Source organism: Phallusia mammillata, chromosome 8 (assembly GCF_965637545.1).
Source record: "Phallusia mammillata chromosome 8, kaPhaMamm4.hap1.1, whole genome shotgun sequence".
In the NCBI taxonomy this organism is placed as follows: Eukaryota; Metazoa; Chordata; class Ascidiacea; order Phlebobranchia; family Ascidiidae; genus Phallusia; species Phallusia mammillata.
Window position 1 is genome coordinate 13,282,501 of NC_137259.1, and position 24,668 is coordinate 13,307,168.

A 24,668-nucleotide genomic window follows, 5' to 3' on the forward strand; every position below is an offset into this window, starting at 1 on the left:
CAAGGGGTGTAAAATGGGTGAGACCAGCAAAAATGTAATTGAATGGTTGCATTGTTTTAACTCTAACAATTTTTTCAGGTCATTTACTTCAATAATTTGGTTGTTTTCTCTTTTACATTTTCGAAGTATGTTGGACAAAATATGTAAACAGGAGTTTATTTGCGTATGTTAAAATTCCTTTGTATGAAACTTTAATGACAATACCTCTAAATATACAACAAAACAAGAATTACAAAATCAAGTGCAACCATTCTTTCCTGCTGACAAAGTGGCCTTAATTTATGAAACGAACCATTATACAGGTTTATGCATAAGAGTGTCAAAAATTATTATTCGGAAAATAAAAACAGCAATTTCTAATCATGTATATTTAATTATATTTTAGCTGTAAAGGAAATGGTTGCAACAGCGGGATTAGGCATCAGGCCTCTATGAATAATAAGCACAGTGTTGATTTATTTCTGTCTGCAAAACAAAACACAGAGGTCTGATGGATCTGCCAACCTATGAATAGCAGCTTCGATGGAGTGTGGTATATTGGTCTGACTAGGGAGGGGTTCTCCTTCCCTTACTGCTGTCACAGGACCTTCTGGTTTTGGTGCATTTTCGTCTACAGTAGTGTTCTCTAGTAGTTCTTCCTGTTGTACATAGAACACCATTGAAATGTATTTGGAAGAAAAACTGTTTATTGCGTACTTACATGCATTAAAAACATCGTTAATTTTTTTTAATAATTTAGCACAACAGCCATTTGAACATACACAAAAGTAATATTTTTGGCAGCTAGGTTGCAGTATTCGTTGGTATAAATTAGACCAAAACTTAGGTAAGATTCTAACCTGTTCATCCTGGAAATATTCAGCCAAAGGCTTTTTCTTTGGTCTCTGAAAACAAGAATAAAATTTTAAAGAAAAATCTCACACAAGCATCAAGCAGGTCATTTTTAAAGTTGTAAAATAAAATTTTGCAAAAAACCTAAGAAGAATCAAAACAAAATAAATAAAATCAGTTTTTTTTTGTTTTTTTTTGCAAAACAATATTTAAAAAAAAAGAATAGACTAAATATATTTCAGAAAAACAGAAATTATAATCACAATCCAAATTTGTGGAAAATTTTGAAACTAAGAAAGAAGCACAGATGTAAAGATGGCAGCTTGTGTGTAACTTTTAAACACAAAATAACAGCCAAATAAATGTTTTTGCTCATGTTAAAAGCCTGCTGAAAACTGGAAAGCACAGTGAGAAATGGCACTAAAATTAAATGAAGGACTCGGCACAAAATCCTGTTTTAAAAACCTGGGCAAAAATTGTGTTGTAATCCGTATACGATCTTTGTACATCATCCTGTGGTTAAACAGTTTTATGCATATTGTGCAGGCAAATAATTACAATTTTGTGTTGCACTTTAGGAAAACAAAACTTGGAACGCGTTCTAATGCAGATATTTATTGTGTAAACATATTTAGGTATTTCTAAGATCTCATGACATTTATCTAATGCTACTTTTGGGTAAGTCACCAATTAACATTTTTTGATTAAAAGCAATCCAACTTAGATTATAAAACTGCAGCAATCAATATATTTCCTAGCATGAAAAATTAAATACTAAAAACGATTATGTGCATGATTGTATCGCAACAAAATAACTACAATTTTGTTTTCAACAAACAATTACAATTTTGTTGATCATATGAATTGATGAACCAAATCATGCAGAATTTTGGGAAATTTTAACAAACCAACCTTAAGTGTGAGAAGAAGCTGCTGAATCTTATCGGAGACTTTTGTAACCGACATGTTTTCTGCATGAATATAAATAAATGTTTTGAAACAACATACACAAATTGTTCATGAATTTAATGAGGAATATAACAGCCGCCATAGACAACATGCTATTGTTTATGTGACCCAGGTGGTTATAAACAGGTGCAACAAATTTGCCGAACTGTTTGAATAATAAAGCATGTCAATTTTTTACGTCTGTTTTTGTTTTGGACGTTATTTTTCTCATTAAAATAATTACTAATAGTATAAATAAGTTTTTCAAATTCAAAGCAATTAGGTCCTGAATGAAAAAATACATTTTTTTGAGTAAACGTTTTTCTTGTGGATGAAAATTCCAATCAAACTTGACATACAGCTATTTAGTACAAAGGAAAGTGCTATAACTTGCAAACTTTTGATTTTTTTAACCTTGTTCATCATTGATGCTTCCCACGGATGGGCGCGATGAAAGGACCTTCTTTTGTAGAGCTTCAGTAACTTCTGCACCATGGAGTGAAAAGTTGCTATTTGAAGATGCAGGAGGACCAGAGTTTGCAGACATAGTGATGTTGGCAACATCCGGAGGCAAATTTTGTGACAGTGGACGACTTCCTAAAATTAAAATAAACAAACAAATTTTAAGATAACTTTCAACCGAAACTTGTTTTTACTGTTTCACTTTTTTTGCTTTTGCACCTGTTCCCTATATTTAACCTTTGTTGTTTGTAGTATATGATACTGATAATGCCTTTGTAGGGAAACCTGTATCTTGTTTTTACAACTTAATATTAACTAAATTAAATCAAAAGCACTTGCTGCTTTATTATGTCAAACTTTAATGGACTAAGCCAACAAAATTGTAGAAGTCCAGGCTGTTGTAAATTTACTATGTTTTCACTTCTTGCTGGGCCAACATTATTTAGATTTAGCAAACTTATTTGGTTTGTTCTAGGTAAACTATATGAGGAAAATACAGTTTAAACATATCTTTCTGTTGAAAAACTGTTTTCAGCAATGAAAATGTGGAAATGAAATACATTGTGTAAAAATTCGTTTTTTTAAGAAAGTTGTGTAATGACAAAATTAATGCTTTTATCAGTTACAAATTTTTTGTTGTTGTTCTGGCTTGTCAAAAACCCATAACAGCAATCAACATATGACACAGTAATGATGAAATGTACTGCTGCTAAAATTAACGATAAGCTGTGTAGATGATTTGTCATATGACTAACACCATGATGCACTTGGTCATGTGATATGACTCACAAATGTTATACAGAAACATCTTACCAGGGAGAATTTGTGGCATAATATCAGCCAGCTTCTTCGTTAATGGTGTAGGGGGTGGTTTTGCTGATGATGACGTGATCGTAAAAGGTCGTGTTTCGGGAGAATAATCATCCATGGTTTTGGAATCAGACTTCTTCATTGGCTTTAAAACATTAAAAAAAATTATTGTAAAAAAAATTATTGGTTGAGCTGCCTGTTGCTATTTTTACATTTGAAGTTAAATAAAATTTAAAGATAAAAATGACAGTCCAAATAAACATAAAAGGGACATGCTTTATTGTTTAAATCAGGAAGAAAAAAAAAGGTTGTGCGGCCCACGGAGACGCTTGAATTTCAAATTGACTGACAAACGAGTCCAACTATTATATATTTTTGAGCAAATTAATGCGCCCGATACTATTTTTCTGCGACCAGGCAATATGTGATTCAAATGCGAATTTTAGTTGTAGTTAAGAATATTTGGTAAGCAACAAAGTAAAATCACCTTGTGTTATACATAGGTGCGGCCCGCGATCTAATTTTGGCTATTGTATTTGGCCAGACAGTAACAAAGGTGTTGCACACCCCTGGTTTAAATGATTCTGCAAATGCTTATGCTATCATCAGTGATATGAAGGGCCATGATTATGGCATGAGCATTTGCCGAAACATTTGAACATAAAGCATGCCGCTTTTTACATCTATTTGGGCTGTTATTTTCATCATTGAACTTTTGAACAGATCTGCATTTAGTGTTTTAAATAAAATTTATTGAGGCTAAATAAGAAAGTATTAAAACTTGGTACATGAAGATAATTTATAAAATCAACAGAACAAAGATTGTGTGTGTAAAATTAGCTTTAACTTCTTACATTTTGTAGCTCTTAAGACTTATGTGCCTAGGCTACTTAAAAGATAATGAGTTTTGCAAACTAAAGTGGGGGTGTGAATAATGTATTAGCTTTTCTGAGGCCAATTGAGGGGAAGTGCTGAAACTGGGCAAAGAAGTTAAGCCTGTAAATTATTCATGTCAAAGTATGTGCTGCTTTGACTCTTGCACAAATGGATTAGAAAAATCACACATAATATTTGTTTACTGTTAAGAGGGTTCTAAAAACTGTGATTTGGGATATTTTTGCCACCTGCTGAATATGTTCACGGAGGTTAAGATGAAGAGAAGGTGGGACCCTCTGACCAGTAACTGGAGAGGGAGCAGTACTAGAGGGCGATGAAGAGTCATTGCTCCGTCTTGTCAGTGAGCCATCATCATCGCCAGTTGATACATCAGTTTGCAAGTCATCATCTGCAAAACAAAACCAATGGTCACAAAAACATAATCAAATTTTAGCAGAAACACAATAAACCTGACTAACAATTTTTGGGGACTAACATAAAAACTCACACTACAAAGTTTGATAAATATCGATAGACGGCATAAAGAGCACAGTTATTTAAATTAACAGTTTAACATATGAAACCTTAGCCTGACACTAATTAGCCCCAACCGTCAGCATATTTTACACAACTTGCATTTTAAATATTTGTGAATACTCTTTGTGCCACCTATCGGAATTTCACAAACTTTTGTTCTGTGAGTTCGTGTGTGAGTAGCTACACCACAATTTTTTACCATCAACAGTTTCAAGAAATTAAACATGCAATATGAAACAGCATACAGTAAAGCTATACAAGCAGTATGTTTACAATCATAGCAAATGGTTGTCAATAAAATTTCCATTACATAAAATTCATAAACATGTGACAGCCTCACCCGAGCTTTCTATATTTGTTTCCACACCATGCACCATCAGTGATTGTCGTTTCACTGGAATTGGCAGGACAGGGATGCGTTTTGTTTTACGCTTTGCAAGTGCTGCAAGAACGGCTTCAGTATGCGCATCTGTAACAATGTACAGTTAGGCCAGTATAAAAACATAATGACACATGATCATCAATTTAATTGACTTGTTTCAGATTGTTTCAGAAAACATATAATTACTTTCATGAAGTAGTTTTCTAATTTCACCAATAAAAATCTTAGGAAAACCATATAGCTGATAGCAAGAGCATTCTTAACATGCCAGAGTTTGCAAACCTGAACGGTAACGATCATCTCGACGAGAATGTCTTCGCTTGCTCATTGCTGCCTTGGTGTTTCTTTGTCGGTTCGCATTTGAGCCGTTATTCAGATCAGGACGGGCTTTGCTTTCATTGACCAACACTAAAAAAAGTTATATACAACATGAAAACACATCACTAGTACTGTAAATCAAAAACTTATTGAGTAAACAGTTCCAATGCAAAGTCTTGGATTAAGATGTACCAAGTGTCAGTAAGAGAGATGTGCTTATACTAATCAATCACTATTTCTTACTTTTTCTGAATTATGTCATGTGATGACAAACAGATCATTCAAATGTAATTTAAACAAATTTGTAACAGCACTAAACCTAAAACATATATATGCCAGGTTATCAGGAGAAAATTAATATTTAGAACATAACGATCATACCACAATACACAAAAAAGCACATTATATCATCTGCTACAACATGTGTGTATATGGCCTAGGGAGTTTGTATGTATGAATCTCTGAAAGACACATTCACAATACATTGACATAGCATCACTGTCCTGACCAAACTAAACTTCTTCCTAAAGATAAAATTAAACAAAAACACATAACTAAAATACAAAGCGTACACGAGGACTTCACAACATACACAGACCCTAGCAACTAATCTGACAATCTTTCAACTTCAAAACAGGATTTAGTCTTAATGCAGTTAACAGAGCAGACATAATCACATGGCTGGAAGCAAAGCTTAAAACTTTTGTGTTGAAAGTCACAGCAGTGCTCCAATGTTGTGCACAGCCAATGCCGATCTGCTAGCGCTTTGCCGAAAGTAGCAACGAGCTAATTGTTTAAAACGCTATTCACTCGCGCCCGTAGATTCGTTCCATAAGCGAGAGCGGCCAACCATTGTCATTTCAGGGCCCACAGGCAGTGTAAATGGATCGTCGGTGCGTGATAATAAGAATAATTAGCGCGCTGGGCCTTTCACTCTGCCGCAGCGCGTATAAGCAACAATGCAGTTCAAACGGTACTAGGGAAAAACGCCAACATCAGAGCCGACCGTAAGACAACAACAGTGGTAGCCCGCAAACACCGCAACCGGCTACTCTGTCAATAGCAAAATTGACAGGGACCGTAAGATAAAAACGTTTCCAGCCATTAGGTACTAACAGCACAGTACAAACGCTGACAATGCTGATGATATATTTAACATGGCACAACCTTGAAACACCAAGTCTGTTTCAATAAAGTCCGCTTGGGGAAAAATATCTTCACACTTTTAAGATTTCTTTGCGCTTGTTTGGTACAGCTTTAAATGCTGCAAAGATGCTGTAGTTTTATGTAGTTGGAAACATGCACACACGGTAACAGTAACAATCTTGCTATGTACGTTCTAAACTCCAGCGCATATAATGTATAGTCAGCGCATGCCTTTTACGTCTGAATACCGTGAACCGCAACAAACGGAAAATGTCAAATCAATTTCTGACCTGTCGTATAAGTCACTGTTTCAAATGAATGAAATTATACCCGCAGGCCTTTTTCAGTGTTGCGCCAAACAAAACTTTGATTCCTGAAATGCGCGCGGGTATTTGTCATGATAGGCCGGTCGCAAAAATTTACCTTTGCTGGGTGGCTGACATTAAATCAAAGTCTGCGTGCAGCAAAACACACACACGTTTAAAAACGCAAAGTTACCTCAAAAAACACAGGCAACCAAGGAGCTATTACCTTTTAATGGGACTACTTCATTATTAACACCACATGTCCATATTACTGGCAAAGACTTATGTTGCAAATCAATAAAGTTAATCATAAAGGCCGAATAATAGACACCTTGGCAAAGGTTTTCAATACAGCACAACGCATTCAAACGTTCAATGAAACTTATGCTACACAGGATACACACACAGCAAAAAGGAAGCGTGTGTTCGAAGGAATATAGTAAAGCTGCCACGACAACTTGACTAGCTGTTTTACGAGCCAAAAGCCGACACACAATTTCACGGTTATTTCACTTATGACTTCAAAGTGGCAAGATGTACGAGCGAAGAGGGTAGGGGAACGTCATAACCATTTCCGCACTGAGACAGTCATAACAGACTCGTAATCCAAACGATTGGCGCGCTTCGTACTGTAGAGATCAGGGCCGGCTTTCCAATGACGCAAATTAGGTCATGAGCGTCCTTGTGTACACGTAATACGTACTTAGAGCGCGGAGCACTGCGCCCGAAGCCGACCGCATCAGGAAGAAAACCATACAGGGATATGTGGCTGTGTCTAGAAATTTGAACGAGAGTGTATTGGCGTTGACTTTCCTATCTTAAAACTGCTGAAAATGAAGTGAATAACCAACAGTTTGAACAATATGTACCAATCTGTTCATAAGTTAAATGAGAAATATAACGACCCCAATTGGCGTCAAAGGTGATATACAGAATATACATTAGTGGTGAAGTCCTAACAAAACTGGGTGATGTACATTCATAGGTCACAAACAGTTTTTTAATGAACGCCAAACGCTGCAACTCTTGCCACAATGCAGTTTTCAGAACCGATTTAGTTATTGCAGCGACTAATTTGCTTTCGAGTATGCATTGTGCACGAATATTCTGCGAAAATATGGAAACGATTTATTGACCACAGTGATTAAGCGAACTTATTGTTTTGATACGATCACGAACAAAAACCCCGAATCACAACTTGGATCAAACTATATATGTTGTCGTTACCACTGCGCAAAAATGAACAAGACACATCTGAGAGGGCTAGTACTTTCCTGGACGAAGACCAGATATACTAAAAGCCACTATTAATCAAGTTACTTGAAATGTAAATTGGCCGTGCGCCAATGGACAAGACACAGACCAAAGAACACACGAAATTCATTTTTCCAAACGCTACCAAACAGATAAAACACGCTAATATCTTCAAACACTAAAACAAGGCTACCATTCATATTGGCTCCCCTTAATCTAATTTCCGTCCAAACTTCACTGACCAAAATAATGGTCATCGGAAAAACCGGTCAGTACAGGAAGGCGGTCATCTGTTTTGCGTCAAATCAAAGTCCCCTGCAGTAATAGCTTGGCAGCATTGTGGCGTTTTTTGTACAGACAAGAGGCGTTAAGTATTTCGTGGGTATAATTTGGAGTAGGGTGGGCAATATGATACGAGGAACTGCGCCTAGTGCTTACGAATTCGAACTTGCCTTGTTTCAAGTGTAAACAAATTATGCTGCTCTTGAAGAGGTTAAAGCCAATAAGGTCTCGTGTAGGAAGTTTCCAATAAACAACTACAATCACCTAATACAACCGTCGAGAAGTGATCCTCTTCTGTGTCCAATACGGGAATTTAGACCTTGCTACTGTACACCATATGCATGGTCTCTCGTTTCGTTGTTCATGCGAAACGAACATGTTTCGTAACGCCTTGCAAGCCACTTTGTTCAACAAACAACTGTTCAAAAACAACCCAAAACAAGAGTTCCATCAACGCTCTGGTAAGTACGTTGAAGAACTTTGCCTATAGTTCAGCATTGCAATGCCGCAAGTTAAGCAAGAGACCGGTATCACATTAACCTTTAGTGCACTTTACTATCAGTTACTGTGTGATCGGGCAACTCTGCGCCTGGCTTCAATCCCAAGTGTAATGAAGGAATAGCCTGCCCCGGATGGCCACCAACCAAGAATTTAAGCTCCACCTGTACTGGTAGTGATTCGGAAGGAATGTATACGGAATAATGCTTTCCTATTGACCACATTTTCTGTTTATATATCTCTACAGCTCACATTTTCTGTGGAGCGTACCAGTGGTTTAAAATATTTACTCAAAAACACATATTATACACTTATGTTAAAATTGACACCAGAATACTAAAAAAAAGCTCGCTACTCTACTGTTCACATCTCTACTCGCTCTACCTACTGTCTACATTTGCGGTGGTGCTTGTAGCAGTGGCTAAAAATATTTATTCAAATACACATATCCAAAATTTCTGTGAAAATTGAAACAAAAAGATTAAAAAAACGCATTTCTAGAAAAGGTTAGGACCGATTTGCAAGTATTACCACTTTCTTTATTTTCCCCACACTCCCCACTTTGAAAGCTATTATTGACGTTGGCGATTGACTGTCGAAACTTCCGACTAAACGGTTCGATGAATCGATTGAGAAGCTGGAAATACTCAAATGAGCCCTTCGCGCAATGAATAGACTTCTTGACTTGTCTATAGCAGTGGTTCCCAACCTTTTTTTGACGCGACCCAAATACTTCCCAAAATTTTGTTTTGTGGTCTCTCGCGACCCATGGACATATACCTTCTTACTATTTTGGTTGTATTTTTGTCTCTAAATCACGAAAGTTTTTTAAAAATTACTACGCCAGTTTTGAAAAAAATAAATTATCAAACAAATAATAATCGTTTTATCGACCAAACATTTCCATTTAGCCCGAACTTGAGAACTGGTTCAAAGCATTATCAGCCAGACAACGCTCAACAGTGATCTAACATATATTTTATGACGCCACAAACAGAATTACTCATTATCACATCATGTTGTCGCAAAATTATTATTTGGCAACAATTTAAAGTCTTGGGAAATAAAATAATAACACTACGAAACAAAGTCAAATAGTAGATGTTTTTGTTAAAAAAAACGGCGACCCAACAGAATTTTCAGGCGACCCAACTTTGGGTCGCGACCCATAGGTTGGGAAACACTGGTCTATAGCACCGTTTCCTGGAGATTTACACCACAATACGCACTAGCTAAAAACAAACAAGCCCTTCGCGGTCAATACAAAAAATGAATGAGGACAACTGTAATATCAGGATCACCCAGAACAACTCGGAAAATCCCAAAAACGTGCCAAAGATCGTTCGTAAAATAATTATCCGCTTTTTCCTTCCAGTCTTTTGCTGCAGCTAAGCTCTGCGTTTGGGCCTGTTGACGACTGACACCGCCTTATTGACATCGGATTTTCAGGTAAGCTGGGTTTTATTTCGACGCAAACGCCGTTACATCACTAGCAGACAACACCTCTGTGGCTGTTTACATGTTTGCCCGCACCTTTTCCACTAAAGGAGCGGTTAGCGCGGGCCATAGTAATGTCAAAAATTTGACGCTTACTACCATCGTTTAAACAGCTTGACGACTGTTGTTAAATGTTACGTTGCCCCAGAAAGCCCGCGTTCGACGAACTCGATTGACCCCGGGCGTTTGGCTGAAGAGCAAGAAAACAGAAAACAATGGGATTTTGGAAACGCCTGTCACATGCTATTTATGCAAACAGGGTTCCCGCGCAATCTTCGTTCATAAATTCCATGACTTTTCCAAAACTTTTCAAGAAAAACCCCCAAATTTCCATAACCTTTTTCGAAAAAAAATAGAGCAATTCTCATCGTAAAACTAGTAAAGGGGCTTTGGTATATGTAGCCAAACCATACTTGCAACGAATATACAAACGTTAGGCAGTTTGAAGTTCTAACTGGCATTTTCAGGGTAAAACAGGCGCCGAATTTCATACTTTTTCAAGGACTTTTGCAAAAGTTGGCTTTTTTCAAAACTTTTCCAGGCCTTAAAAATACAAATTTAAATTCCATAACCTTTCCAGGTTTTCCATGCCCGCGGGAACCCTGTGCAAATCACATTTAATTGTGTTGTTTATTGTCAAGCGGAAAAAAAGCAAAGCGCCTTTCCCTAAAATGGGCTAATGTTTATATTCTAAACACAATCGCAGATGCATGTAACAGGCATGGCGTGTCGTATTTGCAAGCTAAAATGATTATCACATCATTATCACAGACGCACAGAACATACTGACACCTCCCAGCGTATTGCGTGACAAAAAACACACAAAACTTTTACACGAGCTTATTTTTCCATGCAAATCCAGACACGCAAAACCTAAATATTGACAGTGCTGGACATGGTTTATTAACTATTGCGCCAGCTTGAAAGTTCACTGCAAAAGAGATAAGTAAGCTATCTGAAACACGTCGCATTCCAAGCACAGCACCCTGGAATCTAGCTGAACGCAGCTTCTTGCTCTCAACCGTTCAACGCATTGGTTGGGCATTGCACAACAAAGACGGGATTACAGACATTTTTATGCCAAAACCTGAAGTTCGCAAAAAGCTCAATTACTGCTCTGTCACATATGATTGCATGTAAAAACACTCACTTTAGACTTTTTGACTCCATTTTCGGCGTAGCGAAATAACGACATACTAATTGTGCAAAGCTCATAAAATACACCGTTTGGTGGGCAAAGAAAGACGGCTAAACTGACAAATTTAACCAGACGGCAGCGTTTTAAAAACTTCGCAAAGTAATATTAACATCAAACAAAGTGCATGCCTTTATATACACAAACACTGACAGCTTTTTCATTCTTCAGCAATCGTTGGCATATAATGTTATCCACAAGGCAGGTTTAGCTTTCGCATTATTGGCTATGAAAGTAGACCGTGTATTGTCGGTAACTGGCGCATGCAACGTAGCGCTCATTTAACAAAGCAAAACACCATGATCGGAGTCAAAATACCACTGTGGGTTAACGACATAGGGTCGTGTCCCAGGGCCCGGACAACTTGTCACAAAAGGCGGCTTTCATACGTTATGACGGAGCGAATATAATAGCAAAACTTTCGCGTGCCAGATCGTGTTAACAAAGCGCGTTCCGTTTGAAAGGATTCACCTGCGGGTCAAAACGATTGGACTTGTATGTTTATGTTACGACTGCACCGAAAAAGGCAAATCTTATTTCTGGACCAGGTGTTGACAATTGTAGGATGAAGTACGTTGTTTGATATTTCACACATAATGCATTGATACTAATAAAAATAATAAAAAAATTCTCTGAATTCAGCAACTTGGCCTCTGTCTCAGAAAGTCAGTTAACAGTTAACACTTTGTAACCTTCCAATGTCCAATTAAGCGTTTAGAATGAACTTGAGGTTGAAAGTGACATAACTGATTTAACAAGGTATATTCAAACGACCTAACCCCAAAAACTGTTTCAAACTATTTGACCTATTTCCTGCTACTGCCGACCATCAAATATGTGCTACAATTTCAATTTAAACTGACAAAAGACACTAACTACGTTGTACGCTTCCAACATCGAATGACTGTAGATTCACATACTGCATGGCAAACCAACAAGTGTAGTTGCTTAGGCAGGTAAAACGACTGATGGCTAAACTTGTTATCTGTCTACAACTTAAACAAGACCCACTGGTATAAATGATAAGCAGCTTGGAAAAATGTTGTAAGATTGATAAGCGAACACGGCCGGCTATTTGTCAAACGGTCGCCACTCCAATAGCCAATCGAACTAGTTGCCCTTTCGAAAGCAATTGACAACCAAAACATCGATAAACGATGAACAAATTGCTGCAGTTAAAACAGGCGCGCCAGTGTCTGCAGTAATTGCCTTTGGCAAAAGACCATTTAACGCCTGTCGTGGGACCCACTATGGGAAAGTATTTCTCAGTGATAGAGACTTAGCTTGGACATTTCGGGCCACGGGGGTCGCGTTAACTTAACAAGTCAGGGACTGTGGTGTAAAATATTTGCACTGTGTCCGTAGCTTTTATCGTTTGCCTTACTGCTGTGGTCGGTCACAAGGTTAATATGTTCTCACCGGAACGCATTTTACGCCACCATATGAATATGACTTGTGATGTCAAACAGCATGAACACATTTTGACAGCTGAAAGTTTAATATGTTTTTTTAGCGTCGTGGTAAGAGTAGCAGGCACATTTTCTGATTTAAAAAAAATTGTGTTCAATTTGTTTTGAAATATAGAATATTTTAATTAAAAAATGCAGGTTGCATGTACATGTGTCAGTCTAATATTAGTTAAATAACGCACGGTTTCAAGATTTTTGACATTTTACAGCGAAGAAAAACGTTGTTTCGCTCCTGACGTTAATTGATTTTATTTCAATTAATTCCCCGAATTTTATGGACGTTTGAAATTACGCAACATTTGGCATAAATGCCTTCCACGTAATTCTACAACTATGACGTGTTACATTACTCGTCTTTAGCCGTTTTCAGTACATACGTAAATGACACTTGTTCTTGCAACAAAACCTTACTCTAAAAAAAAAATAGTACAACCTTCCATAAAGATGTGCACCTAGTCAGCTAAAAAGAAACTCTCAAAAATTATGTAAAATTCTAACATCTGCGCAGGGAACAAAACAAAACTAAAATCTGACACTAGGGAGGCTTGAAAAGTATGAATTGGCGTTGAACTGGAAAAGCGCAGCGTGAGAGATAGGCAAAGTTAAGGCATTGATATGGAGGTTGACAATCCAATAATGACAGTTGCCAAATTGGGCCATCCGCATATAATTGTCGGATGCAAGAAGCCAACGATGTCATTAGGTGCCCGACCGTTTCCTATCATCGCAATAACTTTACCTCAAATGTCGAGACTCGTGGCTGTGCTCGTTTTTTTTTCTCTCTCAACGTCAGAGTAAATTTTTGGACGCATGAAAAGGGAATTCCCCAGTTTCGCGAGCGGAAATTTAATAGCTTTGGCAGGAAATTACAATTATAAGGGTAACGAGCCTAGTAATTACGTAATATGCCGTTTGTATTTGTAGCCAACGATAGTATTTATTATGAACCATACCCTTAGTGCTAGCATGTGTGTATTTAATTAAATAACTGAGGCTAGTTTACGAACAAGCGTTGTGCAGTCAACCGCGAAGCTTTTTCGACTGTTTGAAATTAGAACACGCACGAATCCAGTTAGGAAATGATTTTTCGGCGTATATCTAACCAGCATCGCATGGATTGCATGGCAGGTGTGAAAAAGCCCACACACACAGACTTGCTGGTGTTAATAAGCGGTTGAAACGCCGGTTTACAGACTGTCTATTCATCAAACAATGTTTTTTGTTAGTAGAAACGGAAGCGCGTGTTGACGGGCGGGAAAATTGTCCGTTAACATGACAAAAATGAAATAGTAAGAGATATATATCTTGTATACAAGGCAGGAAAAACCTGTTAAGGCTGAATGGAGATGTTGATGTGTTTCAGGATAACCCATTTATTACATTTCTTCACAAATCTTTTATAATGTGGACCAATTGGAATCTGGATCGATGCAATGTGTACACAAAGATGTTAGTGAAAAAAAATCAACATGACTAAATGTTGTATTGATCTCAAGTTTTGACCTCATATTGATAGTTTTAGCATATTGTACAATTCTCATGCAATCACTGGCATTGCTTTGCAAGTGCTTTTTATTAGATATTAACACAAAAATAGAGATGGAATTTGGAACATTTCAAATAAAGCAGATTCAAATTCAAAGAGAAACTTTCAAAGCATAGATCATGTGATGCACAATGCAAGCCTTTACATGAATAATTTAATGCCATATGATGTCACCCCACAAGAGAACAAAACTGCAGCTGACAGCAACATAAGCATCAGTAATGGATATTTTATGCATGTCACTAATACTAAGCATCTTTCTTCCTGTGTTGTATGGTTTGAAATGGTCAGTGTCACAATTTTTTTGCTGGTATGGACAGGAAACAGAAAATAATAAATCAACAAATACTGTGCATAATTGGCAATGTTGCCTACCTATGATTCAGACCACACGCTGAACACATCATACACGCACCATTGCACAAACACAAAACTACTTATGGCTGTCAAAGATTTTTAGGCTGGCATTTTTTCTAGGTGGATAGACTTGTCTGGACTTGCTTTTCGCATCTAATGATCCATGACCAAGCATAAACAATATAATTTTCAGAAAGTAGGAGTGAAATTAGATTGTCTGGGTTTCCTTTGTACATTTAGACTTACCTTTGGTTTTGGTCATGTAGGGTTGCAGTAATTTTAGTCTTTTTTTCTCATACCCTTTTTGGGTGATGTCGCCTAAACAAAAAACACATAATAAATACATAAACAAACACTCTTTAATATATAAGCTATTGCTGCCAGGCATAATATCAAACTTGAAACACTCTTTAAGTACAACATTTTGACATATTTTGTATCATACAATAGGCTGTAAGATAAAGCTTTAATGTAAGTTGCATTTTCTTTATTTATTACATAATATATAATGTAAAAACACAAAGGAATCCATTGTATTTATTTCAACAGCCTTTGTTGGGTGGAAGTTTAAGTATGCTAATTTCTATTTTCAAAGGCCCTTCTACTCAATGGGCTACTACTTAAGAAACACACAACAGGTCTTTGGCATTCACAGTCAAAGCTAAACAATGAACTTGAAAAGCTTCTCAAGAGAATAGAAAGGGTCTTGTGATGTCATAATAGCTGCCCAAGTGGCAAAGCAACAGATGTTGTTTAATGCATTAAGAAAGTAACCGGAATTAATTCAACAAGCCAAGTTGCTAAGTGGTGACTAAAAGCTTAACAAGGGGAACTCTTGTTTTGCTACAACAGTAAATGTGAAATTCAACAAAAACAAATTTTGGCTGAAAATTTTTGAGCATGTATATATATTTGCTTTTCTCCAAAAAGTGTTTTACGTTGATTATAAAAACTGAAGCCCAGTCTTGAAATTGTTAATTGAAAATGATCACCGGCTAAAGACAACAAGTGATTTTATCCCAAAACCAAAGGCGAGGAAATTCGCACCACAGGGGTACTACAATGCAAACAAAACGCCCCAAGAAAGTTTACACAAGACTAAATCAAACTCTCCTTACACAATGAATCATGGGCACTTGTATCAACCAGCTGGCCTATTCAACATGGACAACCGGGACGATCAACCATGTTTAATCGGCGTAGTTCGAAACCGTATAACAAAGGCAAACAATAGACACTTGTCTGGTCAGTTTGGGAAAATTTGGGAAACAAAGACGAAAAAACGATTGCTTAATATAGGTTGGGTGAATATCTGACTCAACAAAACTAACGCCAAATCACGTGAGTCACGTGAGCTCTAAGCGCAAGTTGGTAACGCGCTGTAAACTTTATTTCACATCAGTGCATCCCCGCAACTTCGGGCAAAACTCTCGGACGTTGTCATGCCAACGTGTATGTATGCGTTTGCTTGTGCGACTAGTTGTTATTGGATTGGTTGGTTTTTTTAGAAAGGCTGTTTTACCACATGTTGCCGACCTGTTCTAAAGCATTTCCCGTATAAATCCTAATAAAGCTCAACAGTTATTTTAAGTCCAGGCATAACTGGAATCTTCCAAACGTTGTAACTGTGTTTAGACAAAAACCGCATTAAAAACGACGCGTAGTACAATATTCCCGGTTGAGTTCTGGCCAAGCGAAAATTGTTGAAACGTTTATTCTTTCTGCGCATTTTTCCGCGCATTTTTCCAAAAATACAATCCTTATGACAAAATTGCGACGTTGGTATTTAGGCACACGATGGAACATATGTTAGACTCGCGTTATTAAGTCGGTGACCCTACGACCCCTGCGAGTTGAGGTCGGCGGATATCGGCAATTGCAACACAGGTTATAACAGGGGCAGGTGTTACGAGATCGATGCGCCATTGCAATGACGTCATGTCTCGAGAAAAGATAATTTGCATACGGGGGGCAATAAACCGGCGGCCTTAAACTGAAACGGGTTTGCGCCACTGGCAATCAAGGAATTCCGTATTGATTTTCGTTTCTGTGTCATCCGATTGATGTAAGGGTGCTTTGATGGGCGACTTTTAAACAAAACACACTTCAGTGTGGTTTAAATATACCTGTTCAAGTGTTTGAGTTTAAAATGTTGCACATGTTCAAACCAGACAAAAATGCAGGCCTAACCTTGTCAAATGACAAATGCAGCTAAACAACCAAGTTTCCACCGAACAGAAAGCCCAATGATAGGTATGGGTTGATGTTTAAACCAAACAAGATTGCTGGCCTGAACCTTAAAGGTTTTAACTTATCAAATGACAAAGCCAGCTAAACAACGGAGTTTTCCATCTAACAGAAAGCCCCATAAGAGGTTTTAAGACTGATTTAATACCAAGTAAGGCAGTTAGGGTAATTCATAGTACAAAAAAGTTAATGTTGCATACACCTTTTTTGGGGTAGTCCAAAAATGTACCTTGAATTGCATTAACATAGATAACCTAATCAAACAACTACACTTTACATAACTTGCTGTTTGTTAGTCTCTAAAAAGTATATTAGTCCGTCTTAATGATCAAATTCCAACAATTTCTGAATTGCCTAATGCCTACATCTAACAGACTGACATGCATATAACTATTTTTAACCTGTCAAAAATACAATATCGTGGATACAATGCACCTTTTATTGTGTACATTACATATAAAAAAATTGACATGGCTTCGTTGTGAATTTACATGCCTACAATTAAGCAACGACATGTTTTCTCAGTCGAATAATCTTCCTCAGTCATATGACACAAAACACGTTATAAAAAGGTCACATGATTTTTTAGCCTATTACAAAACATGTGTGAATTTCAGAACTAACAAGTAGATAAATGTTAAAATAAATCCAAGTAGCATGAAATTTTAAGTATCTTTTTTTACAAGGCCTAAAACTGGTAAGGCAGATTGGAGAGAACTTATGTCTATGTGGAGGGAAATATCAACAAGCTATCCTAAACTTTGTGACAAGGAAGGAAAAACTGTATTTAGTCAACACAGAAAACATAATTTGGTCCATAAAAATATCCATGCCAGTTCAGACAAATGTTTTGTTCAACAAGACTATGTTTATCAAATACATCATACATATTTGTGATTGTATGCATGCTGAAGATTTGAAAATATTTCTTCAATGCTACAACATGACATAAATTGTGCATTTTGGGTTTTAAAATGAATCGCCTTTAAATATCGTTATTACCCAATCACATGTGGTGCTAACAGTTTTCAGGAACAAAGAAAAAATGCTTGATTCAAATTATAAAACTGCTTATAAAGCAATTTAAAATGAACAAAGAAGTGTTAATCACCAAATCTCCTGTAGACACACCTTCAGGCACTTGAAAAGTTAGTGTACACATATATTGACTGCTGCAGATGGCCCAAGGCTAAAAGTCTGGTTATCAACAAATCGACACATATCGGTATACCGCAAGTTCTGTATCAGCGAAATTGCCTTGTAAATGAATCCTTATCAATGTTAATGGTGCTAAGACTGCTAACATAACCACAAATCATTGTCTGTACAGTTTTAAACAATGTTTGTGTGTTTTGTACACATGTACAAATGCAAATCCATAATTTTTTTGGGCAAGGTGCTATGTCATATATTGTTATATTTAAATGTAATATTTTGCTATGAAATATTATTAAATCCAAGTGGTTGTTGTTGTTATGCTCCATAATTTAATCAGTTACTTCCAAGATTTATTGGCTAAAACATTCAGAATTTATCTTTGTCAAAAACAAAAGATTTCAAATCAAAACTTAGACATAAATAAAAAACATAAAATAGGAATTTTGTTGTCTTGTCAACAGTGTATTTTACAATGAAATAAATAAACTTACCTTCTGATATTTCAATATCCAACTCTGCCAGTTTAGCTTTCACTTCCAAAGGTACATTTTCGAATTGAATTTGTTGACTTGCACTAGACATTATAGCTGTTTGTCTTGCTCGTCTTTTATTAAATCAAAACAGTAACATTTCGTGGAAATTTGACGAAGAAATGAACAAAAGCTGAAAATCCATTCGATTCTTACAACATTCGGAATAAATGTCTAATTTATGTCTCTGAAAAACAAAACGAATAGTCATAACTTACAAGATACCGTAAAACTTGCCAGCCGATATCTAACAGTTCAAATTCAAAATCAGTAAGAGCACCCTGCTCGCTGGACAAACTCTGACTAGAACTAAAGTGGTCATTAAATTTATTTTCCGAACTAAAAATTTACCACATGTGAATGATGTATGTACTTACATTGTCACTTAGCGGCAATATTATTTGTTACAAACAACCACCAGAGGCGGAAAAGCACTAAACGAAATCAGCGGAAAGAACTTTACCAAATAGAGGGCAGGAACTTGGCCGAATGGCCTGGCGCGCCTGACCCATATACAGACATAAAAACCCTGATCGGGATTCGTCCCCGGGAGGTTCCTGGGTTCGAACCCCGTGAAGAAAAAAAAAAAAAAAAAAAAAAAAAAAAAAAAAAAAAAACTTTACCAAATAGAGGGCAGAAACTTAGCCGAATGGTCCGACGCACCTGACCCATATACAAACAAAACAAACCCTAATCAGGTTTCGTCCCCAGGAGTGTCGTGGGTTCGGACCCCGTGAAAAAAATGTGCTAGTAGGCTATATAAGGCTAAGCTATTACTGCCAGGCATAGTATCAAATTTATAGAGCTCTTCTGGCAATTGCCTTTATCAGGGTAAATAACACTGAATGTGCGCAGGACAGTGCACAATAAACAAAGGAAACAAGAAGTGAACGCAACCACGTGATAACGCATCGAAAACACTGCGTGATAACGAATGATTGGCCCGGCAATCTTTGAGCAGGTGCTTCTAGCACGCTGAAAGCATCACGTCTCTTTTGAATGTAGGCAAGTGATGGACATAAGTACAGACCCTAAACTTTCCATATTGCCAATTTAAAGAATCATACATTAACTGATTGTTGTATCTAGAAAAGACGAGTCACGTTCTATAGAAAATATTTGGTGTTTTGTCCAGGTTTTTGAATTGTAAACATTTTTTTCGAGTGTCGTAAGATCACCTGCATCAACAACGTAAGTTCAGTTTATAACATATCTTGATATCTTGCCTCTAGTGGCGCCAAGCTGTTATCAAAGTCTATATAAAACACAAGTTGTCCAACCTATTGTTACGCAATAAAGCCTATGTAGCCATTTTGTGTCCAAAATGATACTGTGGGTAGAGAAAAATAACACATAAATTGTCTGATTTTTACAAACTGGAGAGCATAGACGCGAATTTGATTCGCCAAATTGAATGAAAATTTCGAGTTCTAACATTTCACCGTAATATTAAAAGCTAAATTGCTGTTTTTCATGTAAATTTGGCCGCTTATTTTTCATGTAAACTTTAAATATTTGCGTTCAGCGAGCATTATCACGCTCAAATGTTAGAACCCAAACGTTTTATTCGATTTTGCCTATCAAACACGCGTTAAATCCCACCAGTTTGTAAAAATCAGACAATTTATGTGTTTTTCCCTATACCTGCTGTATTAATTTGGACACAAAATGGCGTCCATGCGGCTCTATCGCGTAACAATGGGTTGGACTACTTGTGTTTTATATATACTTTGGCTGTTATGTACGGCTATTGACGCAACAATGACGTTATAACGTCAAATCCATTGTGGTGCAATTACCTTGTGCGAGACCGCATGGTTTGCGTTTATTACTTGTCTGCTTTATGTGCTGACCGCATGAAAGTGATTTTGTAATAGGTAACTAACTGGTATGTGTTTCTTTCTATGTAAAGAAGGAAGTTTGGGCTACTGATAATATGCCAACTGTCGACGGATATATTTGAGCTGTGTAAAGACTTGAGTTACTGGTGAGCATTCTATGTTATTACGATTTGCCTGTACAGTACCAGTTATTGACAACACGTTGTCTTATATTGTAGCGAACCCAGGTTTGGACCTGCATACATTGTGTTGTGGACCTGCATACATTGTGTTGTGTTGTGCCTAATAGAGTCGTTATTTATGCTGTACTTGAATGCATAATTATGCCGCAACCATTACAGTGGGCAAGATTCAATTGGTCATTAACCTGTGTATCTGTGCGACGAAGTGGCTCGGCTGCATTGAACGCCGTGCTTATAGTCAACTTGTAATCGTATACGTCAGGGGTCACCAAACTAAGGCCCGCGGGCCGGATCCAGCCCGCGAGGTCATTTCGTCCGGCCCGCGACCACATTTTTTAGGTTGCCAAATTGTATTCATAACTTTGTAACATTAAAATTTAATCTACTCCTTACAATTTTTTTCTGTGGGGATATTCAGAATTGATGTTACCGAGTTTCATAGGATTATAACGCCCAGGATTGATCCAAAGCCAGTTTGTTACGTCACAGACAAGACTACAAGTATTAATTGTGCGCAAATAAGTGGCGTAATATACATGCATTGCTCGTAAGATGAGACTAATTATACAGTTTAACAGTCGCATGACTACTTTTTGAATGGGATTGTAGAAAGACCATATCTTGGCGCACCTAAAAACGCCTCGCGGGCTAAGTTTGGAAAGACGGCGCTATAGGGCATGTAAACTATGCGGCCCGCGCGAATCATTATTAGCACTCATCCGGCCCGCAGTGAAAAAAGTTTGGTGACCCCTGGTATACGTAATCGAAAAGCTTGGACAGATCAAAGTTTGGTATGTTGCTTCTTACTGTACATATGTTTGTCACACGTATGGTGTCGCTATTGCCCGTTCTGATTTTCACTTGTGGCGTTTTTTTGCAGAAAAGCGCGTTTATTGCGCGCGCCATTCAACCTTAATCCAATAAAATTCTGTTGCTCGCACTGGCAGTTTATCCAGGTTCTGCACTAAAGGTGCGACGCTACATCGTTTTCAAACTAATCAACTTGTCTTAACCAACAATGGATCCGGATGATGAAGTTATTGTTGCTGCTCACAGTAGTCACATGGCTAAATATGTCAGAGCTGAAAGTCTCTTACTTAAACCTACTGACGCGCCTGCCGTTGAACAATTCCTTCCCGAAGTCGAAAAGGACTTTCAAAGAGTTATGTCACTGTGCAAAACAGTGTCCGACGGGGACGTTGTCCCAGGTAGTCGCACAAGAAAGATAGATTATAATCTAAATATAATTATATTCGAGACAAGATCGAGTTCGACGAGCGTATGGAACAATGGCTCTGTGATGTACGGCAAAAAACTCCAGTTTCCAATGCATCTCTACCGCCATTAGTGGACAGTCCCTTTATCGTAGAACGTAGAGTCTACGTCGTAGACCAGTGGTCGTCAACCTATGGGTCGCGACCCCAAGTGGGGTCGCCTAAACTTTTTCTGGGGTCGCAATAAGTCGCCGAATTTAATTTATTGCATTTTAAAATTGATAACAGAAAATGAAACTAATATTATGTTCTTTTAGATCGCAACTTTTGCTCTTGTTTTGTAGTACAGCTTGCTACCTCCTGTTGCAATTAAATCGTGGTAGTGAAAAAACAGAAAATGCCTTTATCGCGTAACAATGGGTTTGGACAATGTGTATTATGACTCAACACTATAAGGTTGTCTTATTTAAGGTGACACCAGAACGAGTGAATAGTTATTTATGCAAGGTACCCAACTATGCCAAATTTTTCTAATCCCGTTTTTAACCACGTGGCTGTGTGAAGCAGGATTTAGTGCAATGAGTGTATTAAAAACGAAACATCGTAATCGATTGGAAGTGGAGCATAACATGCGGTTAAGCTTGTGCAAAGTCAAGCCGCGGCTTCAAAAATTCGTGGACAGTATACAGGCGCAACCATTTCACTAACAGTGCAAACTAAATGTTGAACAATTTGAAAAGTTTGTGTTCCAAAAATTGGGTTTATGTCTTTAATGAAACGCCTTAAAAACTTTTTTCGTAATACTTTTGTTCTTTCCGTTCAGCATTACTTAAAACATTCTTTCTCAGTGTTGAAAAAAATGGGGTCGCATGTAAATTCTGATTTTATTTTCCCTTAAATTGGGGTCGCCTATAAAAAAGGTTGAAGACCACTGTCGTAGACGATCAAAAGAGTATAGGCTCTACGACCAGTTCCATGCGTAGTTTGAGGTTAAAAGAAAGTCAAGTTTAACTTTGGATTGCCCAAGTGACCCGGCGACAGGACGAGGAACGCAAGCAAGAGGAGGCGGCTAGAAGGAAATTAAAACAGGAACTAGCGGACCGCGAGGCAAAAGCAAAGCAATATTTGGCCGACCGCGAGGCAAAAGCAGAGCAAGATTTGGCCGAGTTTGCGGACCGCGAGGCAGAACTTGAGCGAGAGTTAGCAGACCGCGAGTCGCTACGAAAGTTGGAACTTGCTGAAGCTAGAGCTTGGGAGGAAGCGTCTGTAGTTGAATCCATTCGTGGTAAGCAACATCCCGGATTTTCTGGCTCGACAACAGTGCCTTTACCGAGTAGCCCACTGGACAGCCCTGTACATACCTACATTGACTACAAAGCGCAACCGACAGCACTTTGTAAGGATTATGCGCAAGACCAGCGATATACCGAACGCGACACTTTCGTCCAGAAATACGTTAAAGAAGAAGCAATTCCGCCTTACCAATGCCGTGCACATGAGCCGGCACAACATAAATTTGAGTCCTATCAGGCGCCCCCCAAACCACTCGAAACTCGAGCGCCCCGTGCTAGCCACAACCGATACCTGGAGGTTGGTGAACGTTTTCTTCCGAAACCGATTGTAGAAAAGTTTAAAGGTGACCCCATGCACTATTGGAGCTTGATCAACCGTTTACCAATTGCATATTGCGGATGAGATTGAATCGTTCGACCTGAAGCTAATTTATTTGTTGCAACATTGTGAAGAGCGTGTATATGAACAATTGAAGTAGCATTCTGCGTGTGAAAGCCCTCGAGAGGGTTACGAAATGGCTCGTCGCGAATTATATGAAAGATACGGGCAACCCCATATAATAGCTCGGCGCTGCGAGAATTTGCTACAGGATGTCCCAAGACTAACTTCCAATGACCCAGCCGGTCTCGAGAAACTGGCCGTACTGCTCCGAAATTGCTGTGGTTCCCTGGAAAAAATGGTCGGTACGTCCATTGTAGACTCTTTTTTTATTTCCTCGATTGCTTACAAACTGCCACTTAAGATGCGGGAAAAATGGGTCTCTGAATCGTTGCGTGTTCAGGATAGAACAAATAATGTGGCGAGATTTGCTGACTTCGCAAAGTTTGTCATAGAGCAAAGCCGAGAAGCCAATTCGATTTTCGGAAAGTGCTTGTTTTCTTCACCTATGGAAAAGACTGACACAGCTGCACCCAGAAGGCAGAAAGTATCTGCGTACAACGTAAACGTTTTAGCTCCAGGGAGTGCCATCGCAGTTGATTTCTCACGTCTGTGCACACTTTGTAAAAGGCCTCATCGAATCGACGAGTGTATACAATTTAAACGTAAATCGTACGAGGAGCGAAGAAAGTTTGCAAGAATCAAAGGGCTGTGTTACAAATGTTTGTCTCCTGGGCATTCGGTACGCGATTGTAAAGCTGAGAATAACTGCGACGAGGAAGGTTGCGACAGTGCGTATTATCACACTTTACTTCACAACCCGAAGTGGATAAGCAAACCCACAGATTCCGAGAAAGAGACAAACGGCAATGTGGGCAAATTTCACAATGACTGCATGAATTCCGTCATCAACAGAGAAAATGGTTGGGCACGGATACCGTCCGCTTACCTGGATATACTTCCTGTTCAAGTACGATGTGGACACAAGCTGGTGAATACATACGCCTTAAATGACTCAGGTGCTAATAGGACATTTAAACAACTGCGAATGTCGTGTACGTTAAGCTAAACACACTAACCACGGATCAGCATGTAGCCGTTGACACTACTTC

At 38.0% G+C, this 24,668-nt stretch overlaps 2 protein-coding genes and 1 long non-coding RNA gene across 5 annotated transcripts in view; 2 read left to right on the forward strand and 1 right to left on the reverse strand.

Annotated features, from left to right (window-relative positions):
* The window catches only part of LOC145204236 (disco-interacting protein 2 homolog C-like), a 32,453-nt gene extending 13,607 nt beyond the window's left edge, over positions 1-18,846 (reverse strand). For 2 of the 3 annotated variants that reach the window (XM_080076721.1, XM_080076720.1), the window contains exons 1-10: positions 18,610-18,846; positions 14,960-15,031; positions 5,129-5,254; positions 4,805-4,933; positions 4,176-4,336; positions 3,055-3,196; positions 2,194-2,376; positions 1,744-1,802; positions 840-884; positions 505-638 (exon numbers count right to left, since the gene is read on the reverse strand). In XM_080076721.1, the coding sequence (XP_079932847.1) occupies positions 505-638; positions 840-884; positions 1,744-1,802; positions 2,194-2,376; positions 3,055-3,196; positions 4,176-4,336; positions 4,805-4,933; positions 5,129-5,254; positions 14,960-15,031; positions 18,610-18,700 (1,142 nt within the window). In that variant the 5' untranslated portion in view covers positions 18,701-18,846. Of the gene's footprint in view, positions 1-504; positions 639-839; positions 885-1,743; positions 1,803-2,193; positions 2,377-3,054; positions 3,197-4,175; positions 4,337-4,804; positions 4,934-5,128; positions 5,255-5,407; positions 5,502-14,959; positions 15,032-18,609 lie in introns of those variants that run through there. The other variant, XM_080076722.1, reaches the window with a different exon arrangement.
* Positions 18,847-20,387: 1,541 nt separating this feature from the next.
* LOC145205522 (uncharacterized) lies at positions 20,388-21,611 on the forward strand. Its single transcript, XR_013853678.1, has 2 exons — positions 20,388-20,635; positions 20,708-21,611. It is a non-coding gene; the product is annotated as an uncharacterized LOC145205522 (long non-coding RNA).
* A 2,081-nt stretch (positions 21,612-23,692) lies between these two features.
* LOC145205549 (uncharacterized) lies at positions 23,693-24,625 on the forward strand. Its single transcript, XM_080078281.1, has one exon. The coding sequence runs from the start codon at positions 23,693-23,695 to the stop codon at positions 24,623-24,625; it is 933 nt and encodes a 310-aa protein (XP_079934407.1).
* The last annotated feature ends 43 nt before the right edge of the window (positions 24,626-24,668 follow it).